General features: G+C 37.5%; 2 protein-coding genes across 2 annotated transcripts; both read right to left on the bottom strand.

Moving 5' to 3' along the window:
• Positions 1-70: 70 nt before the first annotated feature.
• On the bottom strand, positions 71-23,957 carry LOC132932642 (uncharacterized). The gene is made up of 13 exons (XM_060999018.1): positions 23,928-23,957; positions 23,789-23,865; positions 5,380-5,447; positions 5,186-5,266; positions 5,053-5,097; positions 4,885-4,980; positions 4,745-4,783; positions 3,985-4,023; positions 3,862-3,912; positions 1,414-1,827; positions 1,253-1,347; positions 308-510; positions 71-230 (listed from the first exon to the last, which is right to left on the bottom strand). The coding sequence occupies exons 1-13, from the start codon at positions 23,955-23,957 to the stop codon at positions 71-73; spliced, it is 1,398 nt and encodes a 465-aa protein (XP_060855001.1).
• A 21-nt stretch (positions 23,958-23,978) lies between these two features.
• Positions 23,979-24,485, bottom strand: LOC132932641 (uncharacterized). Its single transcript, XM_060999017.1, has 3 exons — positions 24,347-24,485; positions 24,233-24,280; positions 23,979-24,166 (listed from the first exon to the last, which is right to left on the bottom strand). The coding sequence occupies exons 1-3, from the start codon at positions 24,483-24,485 to the stop codon at positions 23,979-23,981; spliced, it is 375 nt and encodes a 124-aa protein (XP_060855000.1).
• Between the last annotated feature and the right edge of the window lie 1,338 nt (positions 24,486-25,823).

Below are 25,823 nucleotides of genomic sequence, written 5' to 3'. Positions count from 1 at the left end.
TACATATTATATAAAGTATGATAGTATATCATTGTATACTAATTATTGTAGTCGACATTTAGAAAAAGTTTCAATTTTTTTTTTCATTGATGAAATTTTGCTTATGCTGTTTTTGCTGTTTTGCTTTTATATTTTCCAAAATATGCTGAGGATCTAAAATGTCGTCTATCAACAGCCTCTTTCCGTACTGAGAATTGACTATTTCTGGAAGTAAGCATTCTGTATAAAATCTGAAAATATAATTGCATATGATTATATAATTACATAAAATTAAATTACTATAATTTAAAAATTAAAGTTCAATTACATTTTTAACTTTTCAATCATTTTGTCTTGCCAGAAAGCATCATCGAAAGTAATTATTTGTATTTCTATCCAACTTGCCGAATAAACGACGAAATAACAAAAATTTCGTTTTGAAATTCGCATTTGTCCCTGAACTTGATAATAGTAACTATGATCCACTTTTAATTCCATTTTACCGTTTTCACTGAGACGACAGAATGATAACTGAAATTAAATATTATAATTAGAACATTTGGAGCGATAAATGTATTGATTTATAACGAAGTGTGTTTTTTTTAATTTATTGTGTCTATCCACATAATAAATAATCGTAATAATGCTTTGATTTTCAAATACGAAAATTCTTGATAGTTTTCAAAAGTTTCGTGAAAAACAGAAAAAAATTTAATAAAAATTGTACTTTTTACACCATGGTAAATCCATGGTATATTTATTAATCTATTAGCATTTTCTATACACTATGACATTTTCATATTATCTTGACACTTTTGAAGCTACTCATAGGTATAAGAAAATTTAATTCGTATTATTTTGTTTTTAAATTATTGGAGATGTGTAATTAAAAAAAAAAGTTGAGCGTAAATTCTTAATAATATTTTATGAGTTTCTGGAGTTCAAATTTTGACAAATTAATTTCCTATATTAAACTTATAAAATACTCAATTAGCTATAAGAAATGAAAATTTAAAACAAGGTTTCTCATAATTAGTTTATATTGTTAGTCTGTAAGAAATAAGTTTAAAAATTACATACAGTAGATATATATATTTTTTTTTAATAATTATTTTAAACGAAATTACTAATTATATATTATAACGGAGAATAACGGTTTTCTTAAATTCATTTACGTGGAAATCTGAAACTTTTAAGTATAATATCAAGTTAAATGTTATCAGAGAATCATTTTTTGTTCACATAATACACTTACTACACATAATACACTTACTTTTTTACTGTCTATAGCTTCTAAAAATGTTTTAGTGTCTTTTACTCCAAATGGACATTTAATTTCAACTATAAAATCATCATTGACAAGACCGTCTATAAAATATAAAAAAATAAATTAGTAATATTTATTGAATTAGTGATATAGGTAATATAGTTTACCAGGAGAAGCTGCTAAATAAGGAAAATCTTCATCAATAATAAGTCCACATTGATTCACTTTACAATTTAATTTTTTTTCCAAAGCGACGATAGCTTGTTGTTCGGTGGCTTTACCATAATCTGTTGCTTTCGAAGAAAATGTTCTATATATTATACTATAAACAGTATTTTTGCATGACGTAGTTGGCCGAAGTTTACAAACGCAGCCAAAATTTGACGCCGTAAGCCGATTTCTGCGTTCAATGTGCCAAATTTGAGAGTTTGCTTGTTCCCTTGTTTGTTCTTCAATGGCTAACCGTTCACGTCTGTCCAACTTCAATGCATTTATAAAATTTTCTTTTGTTTTTTCTAATACTTCCTTTGAAATATTATCGTCCGGTAATGGTTCAGCTAAACCATAATGTTGATCCGGGCCTTTATTACACAGGTATTTATTTACTAAATATTATGTGCAACAATCAACTTTATATTTTATGTAGGTATTATGTTTAAAATTAAAATAAGTAAATAACATCAATATTTACTAATCAAAACTATTTAAAATGTTGCTAAATGCTAATATTTATTTAGGAGATTAAATTATCGTACAAAAATTGCTTCATGTCACTTATAAGTTACAACGTAAAATACGCAACACTTTTACTAAAAAATCTATTTAATCGTAATGACAAATTAATATTTTACATGTATTTTAAAAAAGTAATTGGGTTAGAAATATAAATCGAGTTATGGTGTATAATAATTTGTATGCTTAATTTATTGGTTAAAATTTCTAAGTAAACAGGAGCTTAAATTAATAAATAGGGCGCGGCTCGTGATTTAGCAGCCACGTTTCACGCGCCAGTATACATATAAGAAATGCACGGGTGACAATTTATGCTACGACTCCAAACAACCTGAACGACGGTCTGTGTAATAATAATGTACCACTCCCGCGTCACTACGCGCGGACCGCGTCGCGTAGACTATGGGCGTGGTTACAGACTGCCGCGACGGCGGCGATACGGCGCACAACGCCATCTCTTGAGCGTTGTATGTTTTTCACTTTTACCAGGACGGCCTCTTAATGGTTCTCCTTTGTTTTTATGTAATCATATATATGCTATTGACATTAATCAGTCAATTTCACTGTACTCACAATATTTTTAATATTTTGTACACTGTATTTCGCTGAACTACTTGATTGATTTATATTGTATTAATGGTTGAGACATTACTTAATTGTATTAACGTATTGACATATTTTTATTAATTGTTTTACTCATGATTGAGATTTCATTACTATTAGATTCTATATAATTAAATTTTATTACTATTTACTTACTATATATAAATGTAATTATTTCAATATTTATATAATTGACATTGTATTAATTGTTTTGCTCAGTAAAAGAGTATTTGTTTTGTGTTAAACACCATTTGTTCAATAACAATTTTTTTAAAATACAGTAAATTAATAAGCACAACAGTTTTGTCCTATTTGGTACATGAGTAGAACCTAACCTAACTAATATAACTAAAATAACAATTTAAAAAACCATAGATACTATACACACAATTGGATATCTTAATAACAATATTTAATTTATAATTTATTATATAAGATAATGTATAATGCAACATTTTGTACACGCAACAACACTGCAAATTGCTGTTGATTATTTTTTACATAATTTGTTTTACATAATAAAACACCATTGATGATACTATTTTATTCACTAAAAACTTTAATATTATGTAGTGTGCTACTACATACTAGGTCACCGTGAATTGATATAATTTATTTTGCCACTGGATCAATTGCTATGAAAAGTAACTCTCGGATGAGACGGAAACACATATTATATTATTTACTTTTTTATTAGTTTTTATTAGTTTTATATTATTATTACACATGAAATTAAATTACTTTAACAATGGAAATATGTATACAATTTAGGTTGTATTTGTTTTACTCATTGTAGTATATTGATTCTAAAATCTTTAATTTTGTTACATGCAAATCTTTAGACATCCCATGCAATACCTACCTAATGTCATTAACTTCACTGACATCCTGACAACCATTATAACTATTTATAACTCTTATTTGATCCACACACCACACATAATTTATTGTGTTGTAATAGTATGAACTATATTATGTTTTTGGTAACTAATAGAAATTTAAAAAAATCCTTCATACTGTACCCAAAGTACACACATAGTAATTTAAAAATATCCAGTAGGAGAGGAAAAGGAAAATAAAATATAATTTTAAATGATATAGTCATGTTTTATTGATCATCTGAAAAAAACATAACAAATAAACATAGAAAAATTTTTGTTGAGAAAAAATGTTCCTGTTAAAAACTCACTTATTGGGTGTCTGCTATCGGTACCTGAAAATGATATGTTTGATTAGAATTATTAATTTCAAAAACTAAAGTATTTATATTATATCCTTACGACGTTTGGCGGTGGGCTCGGTGGCGTCTCCCTTGCTGTGACGTAGAGCTCCTGAAAATAATGTGTTTGATTAGACAAAACTTGAATTTTTCTTAAATATATTATATACTAATATATCCTTACGTTTGGCGGCTGCGCAGTTTCGGCGGTCTGATTGAGGTCCTGAAAAATTTGTTTAATTAGATTTATAAATTTCAAAAACTCAATAGCTTTTTTTTAATATACTAATATATCCTTACGTCTGCTGGTCGACTACTGCTGGCCTCCTGAAAATAATTTGTTTAATTAGATTTATAAATTTCAAAAACTCAATAGCTTTTTTTTAATATACTAATATATCCTTACGTCTGCTGGTCGACTACTGCTGGCCTCCTGAAAATAATTTGTTTAATTAGATTTATAAATTTCAAAAACTCAATAGCTTTTTTTTAATATACTAATATATCCTTACGTCTGCTGGTCGACTACTGCTGGCCTCCTGAAAATAATTTGTTTAATTAGATTTATAAATTTCAAAAACTCAATAGCTTTTTTTTAATATACTAATATATCCTTACGTCTGCTGGTCGACTACTGCTGGCCTCCTGAAAATAATTTGTTAATTAGATTTATAAATTTCAAAAACTCAATAGCTTTTTTTTAATATACTAATATATCCTTACGTCTGCTGGTCGACTACTGCTGGCCTCCTGAAAATAATTTGTTTAATTAGATTTATAAATTTCAAAAACTTGATAATTATTTTAAATATACTAATATATCATTACGTTCGGCGGCCTCCGACTTTCCGTCTGCCTACGGTCCTGAAAAATTTGTTTAATTAGATTTATCAATTTCGAAAACTTGAACGCTTTTTTTAATTATACTAAATATATATCCTTACCTTCTTCGGCCGCGGCGAGGCCGTTTTCAGTAGACCGTCCTGAAAATAATTTGTTTAATTAGATTTTTTGATTTCGAAAACTTGAATGTCTTTTTAAATATACTAATATATCCTTACGCTTGACGACGGCCGCCGCCTACCACCATCACCACCCCTCCGCCTACCGCCATCACGACCCCTGACACCGCCACCGCCACCGCCACCGCCCCTTTTGGACGGACCACCTCTGGACTTGGCTACAATATAAATTACAATTATATACATAATATTAAGACTGTTATTAAGGAATATGTAAAGTAAACACTCACCGCAATCCCGGGACAAATGTCCCTGTTTACCACAGTTATAGCATTCTGAAACGGGTAGATATAATTTTAATCGTTTCTAATTGTATACAATATATATATATTAACCAATAGTCTTATACAAATGTATGCTTACTTCGGTCGCGACCTCCACCGCCACCGCCATCGCCATCACCACCACCACCGCCCCCTTTCGACGGGCCACCTCTGGGCTTGGCTACAATATAAATTACAATTATATACATAATATACATAACAGTTATAAAATTCTGAAACGGGTAGATAATATATAATATATTAACCAATGATCTTATACAAATGTATACTTACGTTGAGCGCGGTCTTGCCCGTGGTTAACATACACTGTGCAGCTCCGACTTATGTTGAAGACGCTCATTCTAAATTTAATAAGACAGTTGAAAAGAACAATTGATTGGTCTGCATTATTATGTTTGTGGCATTATAAAATATTCAATTCGTCTAACGAAATGCATATGGTGCACACTAAAACTAAGCCAGCGTTTGAAAATTTATATGGTATAACAATATACATTATACATTAATTGATAAATACGATCGGCGGTGACCGTGTTAAAAACAAAAACAAAAAATAGAAAAAATATTTAGTTTCACAGAAAGCATGTGTTGCAGACAAAACTAAGGCTCGATTTTCTTCGCAAATTTATATTATTATTTTATTATTTAAATTAATAAATTATTACATACGATCCGCGTTGAACGTGTTAAAAAAACAAGGCCCTGATGTACGCTTGGCAATTGCCGTTAATGTTTTAGACTTTGTTACTCATTCTGAAGTTGACAAATAAAAAGCAATAAAGAAAGTGTATAGTAAAACAAACAATAAGTGATCTGTCGGTATTATTAAGTCGATGGTATGATAAAATATTAAATTCGTTGAACGGAAAGCATGTGTTACATTACATTGATTGATTAATACCTACGATCTGCGGTCAACGTTTTAAAAAGCAACAAATTAAATTAATACTAAATTGTATACTCACGTGTTTTCTGTTATTCACGGCTGTCGGATGTTTAATAACGGTTATAGTCGGACGTCGGGTCGTCGGCGCAGTCTTAGAGCGGCGACAATAACAAGAGTCAAGGCAGGTAACCCATGCGGGTGACGATATCGCACGGCTGATTTATTGAATTGACATATTATATCGATATTTTATATTTTTATATTATTCATTCGAACACAGCATTACACCTTACACTTTTGACCATCATTCTTTTTTTCATTTTTGCAAAAAATTTTCATATAGTCATAATAATGCCACAGGATCATCACTCAAATTCATTAATACACACGCAAACATGGTTTTCAAACATTCCCGCCTTTGACAGAATACCGCCAAAGTGGTAGGCCTTATCACCGACCGTTTATCGTCGATCCTCTCGCTATCAGCGAATGACTTACAGTAAGTTGTAGGCGCGACTTTTAACAAGCCGACCCCGCGTTACGTATCCCCCGATTACACGATACGGGAGACCTTGGGTCAAACATCATGTTGGTGCGCGGAAACGTTTCCGTGTTTTTCGGAGGTTCGTATGGGAAACAGAACCCCGATCCGCTGATCGAGTTTCGCTTCTATATTGCTCTACTCTACTACTAAGCTTATGACGACAGAAATTATTAACGTGGCCGCTGGAAATTCACATAATATTTCCAATATATATTACGCATGGAAATGTTTAATGTTTTTGTAGATCGTATTGGTTATTGTAATTTGTAACATTATATGGGTTTGCTTATTATATACCTAAAGTTTATTTACATATATACATAGTATACATAGTATAACATTATACTGCATATATATAATTATCCGGACCACTGAGGTGACTGACCTGCTAGACACCCTAAAAAGACGGTTACTATAAGATTTGCATAGAAGCCCGAAATGTTTTGAATTTTTTTTCACGTACATTATTACTTAATTTTCTGTTTTCGGAGACAGTTACGGAGACAGTTACGGAGACCTGGCCGTCGCATATTGTCTGCTATCCGACGAAGTCGGATTGCCTACTCGGACCCCTGAGGTGACTGACCTGCTAGACACCCTACCCTTATTATTACGGTGAACGTCATTCGAGGTGACTGACCACCTAGACACTCAAAAAATGATGTTGGCTATATGATTTGCATAGAGGCCCGAAATGTTTTGAATTTTTTTTCCCGAAATTTATTACTTAATTTCGTGTTTTCGGCGACAGTAATGAACGCTGTCCGCGATTCGACGCAGTCGGATTGCATACCTGACGAAGTTTCCCAGCCGTCGCACATTGTCCGCTATCCGACGAAGTCGGATTGCCTACCCGCACCACTGAGGTGACTGATCTGCTAGACACCCATAAAAAGACGGAGGCTATATGATTTTCATAGACCCCCGAAATGTTTTAAAATTTTTTTCACAGTAAAGAACGCTGTCCGCTATCCGACGCAGTCGGATTGCATACCTGACGACGTGACATGGCCGTCGCACATTGTCCGCTATCCGACGAAGTCGGATTGCCTACCCTTATTACTACGGCGAACGTCATTCGAGATGACTGACCTGCTAGACACCCATAAAAAGACGGCGGCTATATGATTTTCATGGACCCCCGAAATGTTTTACAATTTTTTTCACGTTTCACGTTTTGAACGTTGCATACCTGTTGCCGAGACATATAAGTTCAACGTCGAGGTAGGTGACTGACCCGCTAGACCCCAAATAAATCGAGGTGGCTCTATGATTATCCGAAATATTTGAATTCTATTACTTGATTTGGCGTTTTTGAAGGCAGTAAAAAACTTACAGCTCTCCGGTTAACTAATCCACTATCCTTCTCACAAATCCATCATTCTTTTCATTAATCCAACATCCTTATCAGCAATCCAAAATCCTTATCACTTATCCACTTTTCTTATCAATATCCACCGTTCTTATCATAACACTCATAACCGACATCGGTTGACGACCAGAGCACAAGACCACTGCGGCATCCGACATCGACAACACTCATAACCGACACCGGGGGGTCTGGGGGTCTCCCCCAGCGACGCTCGGAGAGCTAGTCTTATAGTATAAAACGAAGACCCGTGTGGCGCCTCCTATGTCGATTTTCCGTACCAGCGTAAGAGACTACCAATGAAAAAATTCGACGGGCGGTCTCCCGGCGGCGGCGGAGCCGTCGCCGCGTTATCACTCCTTCTTATCACTTTTCGCGATTTCTTTCGATATTTTCAAAATTTCTTCACATTTCGAGTTTTACCCCCCCCTGGGGTCCCCGGGCGGCCCCGCTCGGACCTTATTCGCGTTCCCCGGTAAATTCACGTACCGCGCGCGGCCGTAATTTTTTCCCGGCGGGCCCGCCGCGTGGGCCGTTACGTGAAAACCGAGCGCCGCCGTCGCGGGCGTTTTTTGCCTTTTTTTTTCGAGAATTCGAGTTTTAGCCCTCTTCGAGGCGTCCGCCCTCCCCGTTCGCGACTCATTCGCGTTCCCCGTTACGTTTATAGGTCGCGCGCGGCCGTACTCGAATATTTTAGTGCGCCGCGGCGTAGAGAACGATAGCGGAAAGCGCGGCGTCGTCGCTGTCTTACCGATTTTTCCGACTTTTTCGACTAGAGTCGCGTCTCGCCGCTCTCTCGAAAGTCTCACCTCCCCGTCGACGCGATATTCGCGTTCCCAGCTAAATTTATAGGCCGCGCGCGGCCGTACTTCGTCCGAGACGAGTCCCGGGGCCGCGGGACGACGCCGAGAGCGGAGCGCCGATATCGCCGCCGTCGAGTAGGTATTACTATATACAGGCATAAATACGTGCGTCGGAGGGACCGATTTTTTTTCGCGAATATCGCGTTTTCGACGTCCGGGGGTGGCGGAGCCTGTCGTCCGCCGCCCGAAGCGGTGGGATCGCCGGCTCAAAAGCCCTCCGCGGACGCCGGGACCGCGTTCGCGATTCGCCGGGACGGCGAAACCGCTTAAGAGTCATAGATTCGACACAACTTTTCAACTCGGTAGGTAGGTAGGTAGGTAAGGCGTCGGTGCGGTTGACCCGGGGGTCGTGGTTTCGATGCCGGCCGCCGGGAATTTCGTAAATTTGCGGCGGCCGTGATATTTCGGAATTTTTTTTTTTCGCGTTTTTTTTTTTGTCATTTTCCTTTCGCCATCACTTTCGCCTTATCACTTTTGACGAATTTTCAAAATTTCTTCAAAATTCGTGTTTTAACGCCTTCGCGCACCTCGGACGGCCCCGTTCGGACCTTATTCGCGTTCCCCGTTAAATTGTGAGGCCGCGCGCGGCCGTACTTTGTCCCGTCCCGTCCCGCCGAGGCCGAGACGACGTGCGATAGGAGTGCCGCCGTCGCCCGCGTTTTTCGATAATTTTTTTCGAATAGTCGAGTTTTAACCGTTTTGGAAACGTCTCACCTCCCGTTCGCGACTTATTCGCGTTCCCCGTTACATTAATAGGCCGCGCGCGGCCGTACTTGAATATTTTAGAGCGCCGCGGCGTAGAGAACGATAGCGAAAAGCGCGGCGTCGTCGCCGTCTTACCGAGTTTTCCGAGTTTTTCGACTAAAGTCGCGTCTCGCCGCTCTCTCAAAAGGGACGACGCCGAGAGTGGAGTGCTGATATCGCCGCCGTCGAGTAGGTATTACTATATACAGGCATGAATACGTGCGTCGGAGGGTCCGATTTTTTCGCGTTTTCGACGTCCGAGGGTGGTGGAGCCGGTCGTCCGCTACCCGTTGCGGTGGGATCGCCGGCTCAAAAGCCCTCCACGGACGCCGGGACCGCGTTCGCGATTTGCCGGGACGGCGAAACGGCTTAAGAGTCATAGATTCGACGCCAGTTTCCAACTCTGTAGGTAGGTAGGTAGGTAAGGCGTCGGTGCGGATGACCCGGGGAGTTATGAACAGTTATGAACGTTGTCCGCGATTCGACGCAGTCGGATTGCATACCTGACGAAGTTACCCAGCCGTCGCACATTGTCCGCTATCCGACGAAGTCGGATTGCCTACTCGGACCACCGAGGTGACTGACCTGCTAGACACCCTTAAAAGACGATTGCTATATGATTTGCATAGAAGCCCGAAATGTTTTGAATTTTTTTTCACGTAATTAATTTTTCCGTTTTCGGTGACAGTTATGAACGTTGTCCGCGATTCGACGCAGTCGGATTGCATACCTGACGAAGTTACCCAGCCGTCGCACATTGTCCGCTATCCGACGAAGTCGGATTGCCTACTCGGACCACCGAGGTGACTGACCTGCTAGACACCCTTAAAAGACGATTGCTATATGATTTCCATAGAAGCCCGAAATGTTTTGAATTTTTTTTCACGTAATTAATTTTTCCGTTTTCGGTGACAGTTATGAACGTTGTCCGCGATTCGACGCAGTCGGATTGCATACCTGACGAAGTTACCCAGCCGTCGCACATTGTCCGCTATCCGACGAAGTCGGATTGCCTACTCGGACCACTGAGGTGACTGACCTGCTAGACACCCTTAAAAGACGATTGCTATATGATTTGCATAGAAGCCCGAAATGTTTTGAATTTTTTTCACGTAATTAATTTTTCCGTTTTCGGTGACAGTAATGAACGTTGTCCGCGATTCGACGTAGTCGGATTGCATACCTGACGAAGTTACCCAGCCGTCGCACATTGTCCGCTATCCGACGAAGTCGGATTGCCTACTCGGACCACTGAGGTGACTGACCTGCTAGACACCCTTATAAGACGATTGCTATATGATTTGCATAGAAGCCCGAAATGTTTTGAATTTTGCATATTTTTTTTCACGTAATTTATTACTTAATTTTGCATTTTTGGCGACAGTTGTGAACGCTGTCCGCTATTCGACGCAGTCGGATTGCATACCTGATGACGTGACCCGGCCGACGCATATTGTCTGCTATCTGACGAAGTCGGATTGCCTACCCACACCACTGAGGTGACTGACCTGCTAGACACCCTTAAAAGACGATTGCTATATGATTTGCATAGAAGCCCGAAATGTTTTGAATTTTTTTCACGAAACTTATTACCTAATTTCGCGTTTTCGGCGACAGTAATGGACGCTGTCCGCGATTCGACGCAGTCGGATTGCATACCTGACGACGTGACCCGGCCGTCGCATATTGTCTGCTATCCGTCGAATTCGGATTGCCTACTCGGACCACTGAGGTGACTGACCTGCTAGACACCCTACCCTTATTATTACGGTGAACGTCATTTGAGGTTACTGACCACCTAGACACTCAAAAATATACGACGGCTATATGACTTGCATGGACGCCCGAAATGTTACAATTTTTTTCATGAAACTTATTACCTAATTTCGCGTTTTCGGCGACAGTAATGAACGCTGTCCGCGATTCGACGCAGTCGGATTGCATACCTGACGACCGGCCGACCTATATTGTCTGCTATCCGACGAAGTCGGATTGCCTACTCGGACCACTGAGGTGACTGACCTGCTAGACACCCTTAAAAGACGATTGCTATATGATTTGCATAGAAGCCCGAAATGTTTTGAATTTTTTTTCAAGTAATTAATTTTTCCGTTCTCGGTGACAGTAATGAACGCTGTCCGCGATTCGACGCAGTCGGATTGCATACCTGACGAAGTTACCCAGTTGTCGCACATTGTCCACCATTCACAATCCACTATTCTTATCATTAACCCAGAATCCTTATCAGAAATCCAAAATCCTTATCACTAATCCACCATCCTTATCATAAATCCACTTTTCTTATCAAAATCTAAAATCCTTATCACTTAATTTTTTCACAGATCCCTATCACTAGACCTCTGTATCACCCATACACCGCGTCGGCTTCGGTTGACGACCAGACCACAAGACCACTGCGGTTTCGATGCCGGCCGCCGGGAGTCAATTTGCGGCGGCCGTGTTAAATCGGAATTTTTTTTTCCACATTTTTTTTTTTGTCATTTTCCTTTCGCTATCATTTTCGCCTTATCATATTATATATTCGTATTGAACGAAAATTTTACCTTTTTTTTCAAAATTCGAGTTTTACCCCTTTCGAAGACGTCGGACCTCCCCCTTGATGACTTAATCGCGTTCTCCGCTAAATGTATTGACCGCCTGTGGCTGTACTTCGTTCGCGAACAGCGAGATCGGACGGCGTCGTTATTATTATGTACAGGCATATATTATATATATATGCGTCGAAGCGTTCGATTTTATATTTTACAGACTTTTGCCTACTCGGTCTCGGTGACGCCGTGAGCTACTCATATCGGTATACATATATATTTGATACACGATATAGCCACAGAAGGTACTGTAGGTACATGTATACTTAATTAAATAAACGCCTAAATGTTAAGAGTTGATACGGTCGTTGGGTTAGTTGAATTATATAATAATATCCTAGCTCGAGTCGACGATGGATGTGACGGAAACGTTCGAATACTTATATTATTATTGATCGATTGGTCGATATGACTATACTACGGGTAGGTATATTTTGTATGCCACACTAAATTTTTGTTTACCAAATTTGACTCACCTAAAAACTGTAATTTATTATTTACCTTTTGATTATCTATTTATTAATTTGATTTTATGCTCATGATTAAATACACAATACCTACCTACATAAGTAATATCAAATAGTATAGCCAATTCATTATACAATTTAACTTTATATTAATGATTACCAGTTCTGACTCACCTAAAAACTGCAATATAGTATGTACCTACTACATAGTAAAGAGCATAAAATCAAATTAATAAACAGTTAATTTAAAGGTAAATAACAAATTGATAATAACGAATTGCAACAGATTCTAAATAATATTAATACAATAACAAAATATAACTTATGGAATATATGGGACGGTTCTTTTATACTTGAATTAGACAATAGTAATATAATTTACCTACATTGTATAATATGTAGGTAGTACTAAATATATTACAGTTTTTAGGGCAGTTGATTGTTTGAGGTAATATAATTTGCTAATTATAAATTTTATGTATGATACAAAGCTGCTGCAGATACTATATAGTACAATAATTATTATGAACTTATAGATCTTAATGTATTTAATTAAATTCTGGCAGTTAAATTGTATAAAGATATGGCTATACTATTTGATATTACTTATGTAGGTAGGTTTAGTTATGAGTATTAAGTGATCAATTAGACTATTTGATAAATAATTAGCTACATTTATTAAGCATTGTTTGATAGGTTCAATCATTAGCATAAAATCAAATTAATAAAATATAACAAATATACACAGCTAATGCTTTTATTATCTTATAATAACTAAACTAAATGTTAACTATGTAGTACCCACTTCATTCATTACAGATTTTTGGTGAGTCAAATTTGTTGTAGCATACAAAGATGATACAGATTTTAAATAATACAATATTAATAAAGAAAATAAAAATGTATGTATTTAATTAAAGTCTGGAAATTAAATTGTATGATTATATGACTATATACTATTTGAAACAACTTATATAGGTAGGTTTAATTATGAGTATTATATGAAATCAACTATTTAATACATAATAAATTAATTACTCGAATAGACAATAGTAACATAACTAATGTACATGCATACTATGTTGTGCTAAATATATTACAGTTCAAGTGAGTTTATTTACCCCGTAAAGAGCATAAAATCAAATTAATAAACAGTTAATTTAAAGGTAAATAACAAATTGATATACACAGCTATTGCTTTTATTGTCTACCTTTATTGAGCAATATTTATTGGACTCGATTATGTGGTTAAATATTAAATATGTAATACCTATACTATGCAGTAGGTACTTAATATATTACAGTTTTTAGGTTAGTCAAATTTGGTAATCATAAATTTACTGCAACAGATTCTAAATAATACAATAACAAAATAGAACTTATGGAATATATGGGACGGTTCTTTTATACTTGAATTAGACAATAGTAATATAATTTACCTACATGTATACTATGAAGGTAGTACTAAATATATTAAAATTTTTATGGCAGTTGATTCTTTGAGGTAATATGATTTGCTAATTATAAATTTTATGTATGATGCATAGCTGCTGCATATACTATATAATACAATAATAATTATTATAAACTAATAGATCTACATGTATTTAATTAAATTCTGGCAGTTAAATTGTATAATGATATGGCTATACTATTCGATATTACTTATGTAGGTAGGTTTAGTTATGAGTAGCAAGTGATCAATTAAACTATTTGATAAATTGTTAGCTACATTTATTAAGCATCGTTTGATAGGTTCAATCTTTAGCATAAAATCAAATTAATAAAAAACAAATATACACAGCTATTGCTTTTATTATCTATGTTTATAAAGCAACACTCCCATATCGTTTGACATGGGCTCGAATATTAAATATTAAAAATATAATATACTATGTAGTGGGTACTACAGTTTTTAGGTGAGTCAAATTTGGTGTAAAATACTAACGATGCTACAGATTTTAAATAATACAATATAAATAAACATAGGAAGTAAAAATGTATGTATTTAATTAAGGTCTGGAAATTAAATTGTATGATTATATGACTATATACTATTTGAAACAACTTAAATAGGTAGGTTTAATTATGAATATTATATGAAAAACTATTTAATACATAATAAATTAATTACTTGAATAGACAATAGTAACATAACTAACGTATAGTATGTTGTGCTCAATATATTACAGTTCAAGTGAGTTAATTGGTTGAAGTAATGTATTATGATATGACTATACTATATGGATAGGTTTTGAGCCCATGTCAAACGATTATGTGGTTAAATATTAAATATATAATAAAATATTTCAGTTTTTAGGTGAGTCAAATTATGTATATTAATAGACAAAAAATAACATATTATGTATTTAATTAAATTCTGGCAGTTAAATTGTATTATGATATGACTATACCATTAAACTATTTAATAATTAATATTTAATTAATACTATTTTATTATCTACACATTTATTGAGTGACCCCCCTATATTATTTAACAAGGGCTGCATTATATGGTTCTTTACTTGAATAGACAATAGTACAATATAACTATATAGTACCCACTTAATTCATTACAGTTTTTAGGTGACTTGATTGGTTGAGGAAATTAAAAATTATAATGCTGCAGATACCATATAATACAATATTAATAAACAAATAGATTTTCATATATTTCAGTAAAATCTGGTAGTTAAATTGTATAATGATATGCCTATACTGTTTGATATTGCTTATGTATAGATACGTTTAGTAAATATTGTTTTTAAATAAGTAATTGATTAACAACAATAATTAATTTAGCGGCGTAAAGTCGTTATTACTATATACAGGCTTTAATATATGCGTCGGAGGGATATATTTTTTTGCGCATTACGGTTTAAGAGTCATAGATTTGACTTCAGTTTTCAACTCGATAGGTAGGTAGGTAGGTTTAGGCGTATGTGCGGATGACCCGGGGTCATGGTTTCGATGCCGGTCGCCGGGATTGAAGATAATTTGCGGCGGCCGTGTTAATTCGGAATTTTTTTCTCGCGTTTTTTTTTTCGTTATTTACCTTTCGCTATCACTTCCGCCTTATCACTTTTGACGAATTTTTTCAAAATGTCTTCAAAATTCGTGGTTTAACGCCTTCGTGCACCTCGGACGGCCCCGTTCGGACCTTATTCGCGTTCCCCGTTAAATTTTGAGCAAGACGACGTGCGATAGGAGTTCCGCCGTCGCCCGCGTTTTTCGATAATTTTTTCGAAAAGTCGAGTTTTAACCGTTTTGGAAACGTCTCACCTCCCCGTCGACGCGATATTCGCGTTCCCAGCTAAATTTACAGGCCGCAGGACGCCGCCGTCGAGTGGGTATTACTATATACAGGCATAAATACGTGCGTCAGAAGGTTCGATTTTTTTCGCGAATCTCGCCGTTTCGACGTCCGAAGACAGCGGAGCACGTCGTCCGCTTCCCGACGCGATCGCGTCCCCCTTTACGCGCCCTTTGAAGGACGTCGAAACCACGTTCGTAATTCGCCGGGACGGCGAAACGGCTTAAGAGTCATAGATTCGACACCAGTTTTCATCTCAGTAGGTAAGGCGTAGGTGCGGATGACCCGGGGTCGTGGTTTCGATGCCGGCAGCCGGGATTGAAGATATTTTGCGGCGGCCGTGATAATCCGTATTTTTTTTTCCGTTATTTACTTTTGCTATCACTTCCGCCTCTATTATTCGTAATTAACGAAAATTTCAATATTTTTTTCGAAATTCGAGTTTTACCTCCTTTTCGAACTCCATACAGTTCCGTTGAAACCTTATTCGCGTTCCCTCCTAGATGTATAGGCTGCTCGCGGCCGCGCTTCTTTCGCGACGAGTCCCGGGGGCCGATTGACATCGCGGAGAGCTCCACCGTCGTGTCGCTATTACTATCTTATACAGGCTTGAATATATGCGCCCGAAATGTTTTGAATTTATTACTTAATTTTGTGTTTTCGGCGACAGTAATGAACGTTGTCCGCTATCCGACACGGTCGGATTGCATACCTGACGACGTGACCCGGCCGTCGCATATTGTCTGCTATCCGACGAAGTCGGATTGCCTACTCGGACCACTGAGTTGACTGACCTGCTAGACACCCTAAAAAGACGATGGCTATATGATTTGCATAGAATCCCAAAATGTTTTGAATTTTTTTTCACGTAATTATTTTTTCCATTTTCGGTGACAGTAATGAACGTTGTCCGCGATTCGACGCAGTCGGATTGCATACCTGACGAAGTTACGCAGCCGTCGCACATTGTCCGCTATCCGACGAAGTCGGATTGCCTACCCGCACCACTGAGGTGACTGACCTGCTAGACACCCTAAAAAGACGATGGCTATATGATTTGCATAGAATCCCGAAATGTTTTGAATTTTTTTTTCCGTTTTCGGTGGCAGTAATGAAAGTTGTCCGCGATGCGACGCAGTCGGATTGCATACCTGACGACGTAACCCAGCCGTCGCACATTGTCCGCTATCTGACGAAGTCGGATTGCCTACCCTTATTACTACGCGAACGTCATTCGAGGTTTGACCTGCTAGACACCCATAAAAAGACGGAGGCTATATGATTTTCATGGACCCCCGAAATGTTTTAAAATTTTATTCACAGTAAAGAACGCTGTCCGCTATCCGACGCAGTCGGATTGCATACCTGACGACGTGACCTGGCCATCGCATATTGTCTGCTATCCGACGAAGTCGGATTGCCTACTCGGACCACAAAGGTGACTGACCTGCTAGACACCCTAAAAAGACGATGGCTATATGATTTGCATAGAATCCCGAAATGTTTTGAATTTTTTTTTCCGTTTTCGGTGGCAGTAATGAACGTTGTCCGCGATTAGACGCAGTCGGATTGCATACCTGACGACGTAACCCAGCCGTCGCACATTGTCGGATGCCTTATTACTACAGTGAACGTCATTCGAGGTGACTGACTTGCTAGACACCCATAAAAAGACTGAGACTATATGATTTTCATGGACCCCCGAAATGGTTTAAAATTTTTTTCACGGTAAAGAACGCTGTCCGCTATCCGACGCAGTCGGATTGCATACCTGACGACGTGACCCGACAGTCGCATATTATCTGCTTTCCGACGAAGTCAGATTGCCTACTCGGACCACCGAGTTGAATCAGCAGGTCGCTAGACACCCTAAAAAGACGGTGGCTATATGATTTGCATAGAAGCCCGAAATGTTTTGAATTTTATTACTTAATTTTCCGTTTTCGGTGACAGTAATGAACGTTGTCCGCGATTCGACGCAGTCGGATTGCCTACCCTTATTACTACGGCGAACGTCATTCGAGGTGACTGACCTGCTAGACACCCATAAAAAGACGGCGGCTATATGATTTTCATGGACCCCCGAAATGTTGTACAATTTTTTTCACGTTTTGAACGTTGCATACCTGTTGCCGAGACATATAAGTCCAACGTCGAGGTAGGTGACTGACCCGCTAGACCCCAAATAAATCGAGGTGGCTATATGATTATCCGAAATATTTGATTTCTATTATTTGATTTTGCGTTTTTGAAGGCAGTAAAAAACTTACAGCTCTCCGGTTAACTAATCCACTATCCTTCTCACTAATCCATCATTCTTTTCATTAATCCAACATCCTTATCAGCAATCCAAAATCCTTATCACTTATCCACTTTTCTTATCAATATCCACCGTTCTTATCATAACACTCATAACCGACATCGGTTGACGATCAGACCACAAGACCACTGCGGCTTCCGACATCGAAAACACTCTTTACCGACACCGGTAGAAGACGCGCTTTACGTCCGCTGCCGTCGCGCGCGTTTTTTGCCTTTTTTTTTCGAGAATTCGAGTTTTAGCCCTCTTCGAGGCGTCCGCCCTCCCCGTTTGCCCCTTATTCGCGTTCCCCGCTAAATTTGTAGGCCGCGCGCGGCCGTACTTTCACCGGTACGATTCCCGGGGCCGCGGGACGGCGCCGAGAGTCGAGTGCCGATATCGCCGCCGTCGAGTAGGTATTACTATATACAGGCATAAATACGTGCGTCAGAGGGTCCGATATTTTTCGCGAATATCGCGTTTTCGACGTCCGAGGGTGGCGGAGCCGGTCGTCCGCTGCCCGAAGCCGCGGGATCGCCGGCTCGATAGCCCTCTGCGGACGTCGAATCCGCGTTCGTAATTCGCCGGGACGGCGAAACGGCTTAAGAGTCATAGATTCGACACGAGTCTTCAACTCGGTAGGTAGGTAGGCAGGTAAGGCGTCGGTGCGGATGACCCGGGGGTCGTGGTTTCGATGCCGGACGCCGGGATTGAAAATAATTTGCGGCGGCCGTGTTAGTTCGGAATTCTTTTTTTCGCGTTTTTTTTTTTCGGTATTTAACTTTCGCCATCGCTTCCGCCTTATCGTGATATTCGTATTTAACCAACATTTTACGTTTTTTTTTCAAAATTCGAGTTTTACGCCTATCGAAGACGTCAGACCTCCCCGTTGATGACTTATTCGCGTTCCCCGTCAGATTTTGAGTACTTTTTTGCCCTCCGCGGCCGAGACGACGCGCTTTACGTCCGCCGCCGTTGCGCGCGTTTTTTGCCTTTTTTTTCAAATATTCGAGTTTTAGCCCTTTTCGAGGGGTCTGCCCTCCCCGTTTGCCCCTTATTCGTGTTCCCCGCTAAATTTCTAGGCCGCGCGCCACCGTACTTTCTCCTGTACGAGTCCCGGGGCACCAGTTTCCAACTCAGTATGTAGGTAGGTAGGTGAGGCGTTAGTGCGGATGACCCGGTGTCGTGGTTTCGATGCCGGCCGCCGGGATTGAAGTTAATTTGTGGCGCTCGTGTAATAACGGACCTCTTTTTTCGCCTTTTATAATTCTGACTCCCCGTTTGACCGATTGACGTCGCGGTGAGCGCATGAAAATAAATGAATTAGGCTTGAATATATGCGACGAAGAGCATTTTTTTCACGCGATTTTTCAAATATATGTATATAGATATACATATCATGCTTAATGTTTATGTAGGTCGTATAGGTTCTTATTATCCTACACGTGTATCTGATAAAAGACACCAATATACTAAACACGTATATCGTATGGTAACTTAATAATATTATATCATGTACCTACATAATAAATATATAAACATAACGGTCACGATGTTTTCGTTGGGTCGGTACCGAATGTCTTGACACATAATAATTATTATAATAACTATTACTTCAAGTGTAGGTATACCAATTTGCGTTCAATTGTACACTAATGACGTAGGTAAATATAAGTACGTTAGGTTAGGTGGTTGTTTTTTCTTATTATTATTGTGTGCGTACATACCCACAATACAATAATAGGTGTAAGTGTTTATGCATGCGTGAGAAATATTAAAAGTGGACCATCAATATTATACAGTGCACAATACTACGCGCGATAATACAGTACGACCGTTATTATACGCAACATTATACGCTTTGCGTGGGGTGGAGTGGAGCCGTGGGGGGACAACTTTGGCGACGCGAAACGCGCCCGTGTCAACCTGCCTCATCTCGTGACCGGCGCTCTTGCAACGTACATCAAATCTCACCGAAAAGCCTAATACGTTGTATTATTTAATATTCAGTGCTTTTCTTTGAGTTTTGTTGTTCTGCATTGGGCGCTTTTCACAAACCGGTGAGTAAACTTTTATATCTACTACTACTATATTATACTATTTAGATAGATAAACTACAGGTGTATTCGTGGCGGCGGCGCGTATCGCCAACGAACATATTTTCACCGCCTACAGACATCGTTCTCCGCTGCTCACGGCGCATTTCGAGTTTTTTTCGTACACTTTGAATACCTACAACGTTAATTAAACCGCATTCGTATTAGCTGAATACGTATTAGACGTGTAAGTCCGTTGGCCGTTTCGGCGCGTTGCCATTGCGGACACGTGTTTTACGGTTAATTCATAATATTGTGCTACTGCGAGCTGGGTATGTAATTTTTCGTATTTTTCTATTTTTTATGTACATCATGTAAGCCGGTGTGTACCTATTAATTCTAAAAATAACACACGATACTCATACATCACCGCTGATAACAAACTGTATCAGTCGTTTTTTTTTTACCACGAGGTTTTCATAATATTCAGTATTTACTTTTCACTTATTATTATTCCTATTATTATAATATGTTCGTTCGTGATGATGTTTTTAGGCTATTCAAAATGGTCAAACGCTGTGCTTTATGCGGAGTTGTGGACAACATCGATGACGTTTCCGTACACAGGTATTTCACACAACACGTTGATACATATCGATATATATATTATAATAAATAATGTGTCGCCTCTTAGATTTCCAACTGCCGTACATCGTCGTATTGAGTGGGTGGCATTTGTGGTGGACCATGGTTTTCCCGTGAACCAAACATCTCAGCTGTGTTCGAGGCATTTCGTCCCCGGTGTCGACTACGCTGTGGGAAACGCGCGGCGCCGCCGTCTGTGGCCCATGGCAGTGCCTTCTTTGGTGAGTGTGTTCAATAAATATCATTTCATTGCAGTACACCATGACGGTATGCCCGTCTGACTGGACTTCTAATACTGTTGTATACTCTCGTGAGTTTGATGTACCTACTGTGTATTTCAAACCTAACTTAATTTCATAACTTAACTCAATGGCATTCAAGCTTTTTGTTGTAACATAATACACATGACCTCACAAAAGTATACTTCTAGACCTTATAAATACGGTTTAATACACAATATCAAGTGAATGACATATTATAACAAAATTCATGATATTACACTCATTTGGATCACATATCTTCATTATTTCAAGTTTGATCAATTTTCACAACATTTACAATTTCTGCAGTGCTAATTTCATTTCATTTGTTTACGTTTATTCCATAGTATGTAATTTTTAAAGTTAAGCCAATGACAATGAGTAGTACCCAACCTGCGGTTAAAATTCCTTACATGCTTAATTATTCACTGTGCTCTTAGATGCATATCATTGTTTCTGTACTCTACTATACTACCATACTATACTGGCTCGGTACAACATTCTTGAAAACTAAATGTCTATTTTATCATAAAACTTTCATTCAACTTATTATATTATGATTAAATTGTAGAATAACTTGAACGACATTCAATTGTGTTACTGCTGTTTCAGATTTCAAACACTTTGCTTATCAAACACTGGGTAAAGCTTATTTTACCTAGATTAACTCATAACTATACTAATATATCAACTTTTACTATAGAACACTTAAGGTTTTCTCACATAAATTTACATTTTCTTAATGTTACTACTACACAAAGTAGGTATTACTAGAGACTCCTAACTAACCTCTCCTTTTTTTGTGAACTGTGTACTGGATAAGTGTTTTATAATTTCACATATTGCCGTACTGTTAGCAATGTTAAGATTATTTTAATACTTTCTCTCCTTTATTTATACAACTAACTTTGTTTGTACTACGGTGTAACATATTTACTACTGATGTGTGTTATATCAATACTTAGTGGTGATAAATATAGGTGTGCTTGATTTTATCACATTGAAGACTCTTTAAAAAATAACACCACATATATGATTTCATATTCAACCTTACATTCAACTTATCATATAATGATTTCATATAAATGCACTTATTGCATACGAGTACCTACACTTACTGTTATAGAGTGCAATACATTTTTTAAATGTAAGTCGTTATTGTTGTTGTTACAGTAATACCTAACCAACACAAGATTGAACACACAATCATTAAAATGTTTTCTTTTTATTGTTGTAAGTTAAAGTTCTGTATTAAATAACACATTTTTTTTTCTACTATTACTACTACTACTACTACTACTACTACTACTACTACTACTACTACTACTACTTACTACTGAACTAGGCCATTTGTAAGTTGTGTACTAGATAAGTATTTTATTAGTATTTTATTTTAATACTTAATACAACATTGTACTGATGTTAGGATGGACAGAGCTTAGATTTAGGCGTAGTCACACACATTATTTTGTACAACTCTTTGAAAAATGATCTGGACTACAACATGTATACTTTTATACTTTTATACAGTGCAATACAGTTTTACAACGTTTCAAAGTTATTGTTGTTAGAAAGATTATTAGTATGTGTGAAACAACTTAAATATTCTTCTGTGGATTTCTTTGTTCTATGATTGGTACTTGTAAATACAACAGATATCTTAACCTAGAGCATTGTACTGATGTTATTTAGGTAGACCTTTTTCTCTTGAAAATCTCTTAACAACATTTATCTTATACTATCTATATTGTTGTATTGATGTTTTACACACCTTCAATGGCATTTAGTAGTATTATACAAGTTCTACGGTTACAGTTAGTTATTATATTATTATAGGCATTTGGAAAGTTTTCTTACACAGTTAATATACATTACTTTGTAATGTATAGTTAATTATATTCAATATTTTATTGGTGTTTGACCACCAATTGTCATTACAATGTTTGTATATTATAATACATTTAAACGCCTATGTCAAGAACTTTGTGATTTATATCAGTATGAATTATTTTAAATAATAGTCCAAATATCAGTTAGTTTCAAGTAGACTGTATTGTTATGTTTGTATTATTTTTACTGTGATAGGTAACGTTTTAATTGTATCATCAATATTTTACTAGCTACCTTATTATTATTATTACCTACCTATTACACTCTAAGCTATTTTACCTCTCATCACTTAGAATTACTGGTAATTTGTAAATAATTTGTAACGTCTATGTAAGAATAAAAATAATATTGCAAGGCGAATCATGACTTATATTTAATAGCCTAAAGTTTTATTTGTATCGTCACCGTATTATAATGACACATCAGTATTGGTTGGTGTTCTTTGTATTACACTACCTATTTTTGTGATACACATCTACCAATGGCACAAACTATTCAAATACATAATTACACAAGTGAACATATCACATCAGACCCCTAGAAATTGTACATCTAACACATAGGCTACTCATATTATTATACTCTAATATTACTACTATTAACTAATGTGTTAACCATGATTATTATATTAAGGTAAGAAATAAAAACAAGACATGTGAAAAAAAAAGTTTTTATTCATGAGATCTGAAAAATATTAGAGGAAAAAATATTGTTAGGATAATGGCATTACAAAAAAATTATCCAATTGACTACTTACGGTGTTGAAATTATTAGCGCCTCCAGCTGCCGCAACGCCGAATCACACGAGCCACCAGCCATCGATTCATACAACGTCTACAATTTATATAAACAAATTAAACATGGCATTAAAAGGTATTCTCAAATTCACAACTAACTGTGGTCTCTCCAATACCACATGTGTGCATTCATATCTTACAATTTTGTATTTATTTAGCACTATTAGGATTAAAAATATTACTTACGGTTGATGCCATCGGGGTTGATATTCCGATAGGTTGGGGACCGGGAGTCTGAGTGCGTGTCGACCTTGCACTCAGACTCCGCGGCGGCCTTACCCTAACGGAACTCAACCCTCCACGTTGTGTGGCTGGTGCTCTCCTAGGTGTTTGTGGGGCTATAAATATAACAAACGTTATTAATTTAATTTTAATTTTATTATGAAAATGCGATATACACTCACCGAGGCATTGCCGGACAGTGTGCCCCATTTTATTGCATCTATAACATCCTGAAACACGATGTAGGCGTTAATTAATAGTAAACTTTTAAATTTTCCTATCACCTATGTACTTACGGCGTTTGGGGGGTGCCTTTCGCGGCGGTTGATGGCGATGGCGTGCGGCGACGGCGGTCTCGGCCGGCGGTGCAGGGGCGGCGGTGCTCATGTTTAGTGTTTGCACCGCCGCATTGAAGTTGATCTTTATATAATTCATTCTAAAAAGAAAAAAGATGCAACATTTACAGTATGTCAGCGCAATATATTTGTTTTTTCTATATTGGTCTCCCCGACCTGTGCAACGTAGACACAGTATAGATATTTAACAACTTTGCCGGAAAGCGTGGACAGGTGCTTACAAAAAATCTAAGTTTAAACATTAAATATTTTAATTTTCTGACGGAAAGCATTTGTTACATTATACTGATTGATAAATACCTGCGATCTGCGGTGAACGTTTTAAAAAAAAAAATTAAATTAATAATACAAAATATACTCACGTGTTGTCCGTCGGACGGCAGTCGGATGTTTAAGAACGGTTTGTGGGACGTCGGCGCAGTTAATTGTCAACGCAGGTAACCCATGCAGGTAACAAATTGATTAATTGACATTATATCGACATTGATTGATACACACGCAAACATGATTTTCAAAAATTCCCGCCTTCGACAAAATACCGACTATTACTTATAACGACAACAATTACTTATTACTACGGCGAACGTCATTAGAAGTGACTGACCTGCTAGACACCCAAAAAAATACGGCGACTAAATGATTTGCACGGACGCCCGAAATATTTTGAATTTTTTTCATGTAAATTATTACTTAATTTTGCGTTTTCGGTGACAGTTATGAACGCTGTCCGCGATTCGACGCAGTCGGATTGCATACCTGACAACGTGACCCGGCCGTTGCACATTGTCCGCTATCCGACGAAGTCGGATTGCCTACCTGCACCACTGAGGTGACTGACCTGCTAGACACCCTAAAAAGACGGTGTCTATATGATTTGCATAAAAGCCCGAAATGTTTTACTTTTTTTTTTCACAGTAAAGAAAGCTGTCCGATATCCGACGCAGTCAGATTGCATACCTGACGACGTGACCCGGCCGTCGCATATTGTCTGCTACTCGGACCACTAAGGTGACTGACCTCCTAGACACCCTTAAAAGACGGTGGCTATATGATTTGCATAGAAGCCCGAAATGTTTTGAATTTTATTACTTAATTTTCCGTTTTCGGTGACAGTAATGAACGTTGTCCGCGATTCGACGCAGTCGGATTGGCTACCCTTATTACTACGGCGAACGTCATTCGAGGTGACTGACCTGCTAGACACCCATAAAAAGACGGCGGCTATATGATTTTCATGGACCCCCGAAATGTCTTACAATTTTTTTCACGTTTCACGTTTTGAACGTTGCATACCTGTTGCCGAGACATATAAGTCTAACGTCGAGGTAGGTGACTGACCCGCCAAACCCCAAATAAATCGAGGTGGCTATATGATTATCCGAAATATTTGAATTCTATTACTTGATTTTGCGTTTTT

The sequence above is a fragment of the Metopolophium dirhodum genome, chromosome 1 (genome assembly GCF_019925205.1).
Source record: "Metopolophium dirhodum isolate CAU chromosome 1, ASM1992520v1, whole genome shotgun sequence".
In the NCBI taxonomy this organism is placed as follows: Eukaryota; Metazoa; Arthropoda; class Insecta; order Hemiptera; family Aphididae; genus Metopolophium; species Metopolophium dirhodum.
The sequence above is the reverse complement of the archived record's forward strand: the minus strand, read 5'-3'. Positions and strand labels throughout refer to the sequence as shown.

Bases quoted from the DNA above. Each gene is read 5' to 3' on its own strand.
- LOC132932642 (XM_060999018.1), bottom strand. From the start codon at position 23,957: ATGCACACATGTGGTATTGGAGAGACCACA. The intron at 5,448-23,788 runs GTAAGTAGTCAA...TATTAAATTTAG, and splicing joins GCGCTAATAATTTCAACACC to AATGAGCGTCTTCAACATAA. The intron at 4,784-4,884 runs GTAGGCGGCGGC...AATTATTTTCAG, and splicing joins GCGGAGGGGTGGTGATGGTG to GACGGTCTACTGAAAACGGC.
- LOC132932641 (XM_060999017.1), bottom strand. From the start codon at position 24,485: ATGAATTATATAAAGATCAACTTCAATGCGGCGGTGCAAACACTAAAC. The intron at 24,281-24,346 runs GTAAGTACATAG...ATCGTGTTTCAG, and splicing joins AAAGGCACCCCCCAAACGCC to GATGTTATAGATGCAATAAA. The intron at 24,167-24,232 runs GTGAGTGTATAT...TTATATTTATAG, and splicing joins CACTGTCCGGCAATGCCTCG to CCCCACAAACACCTAGGAGA.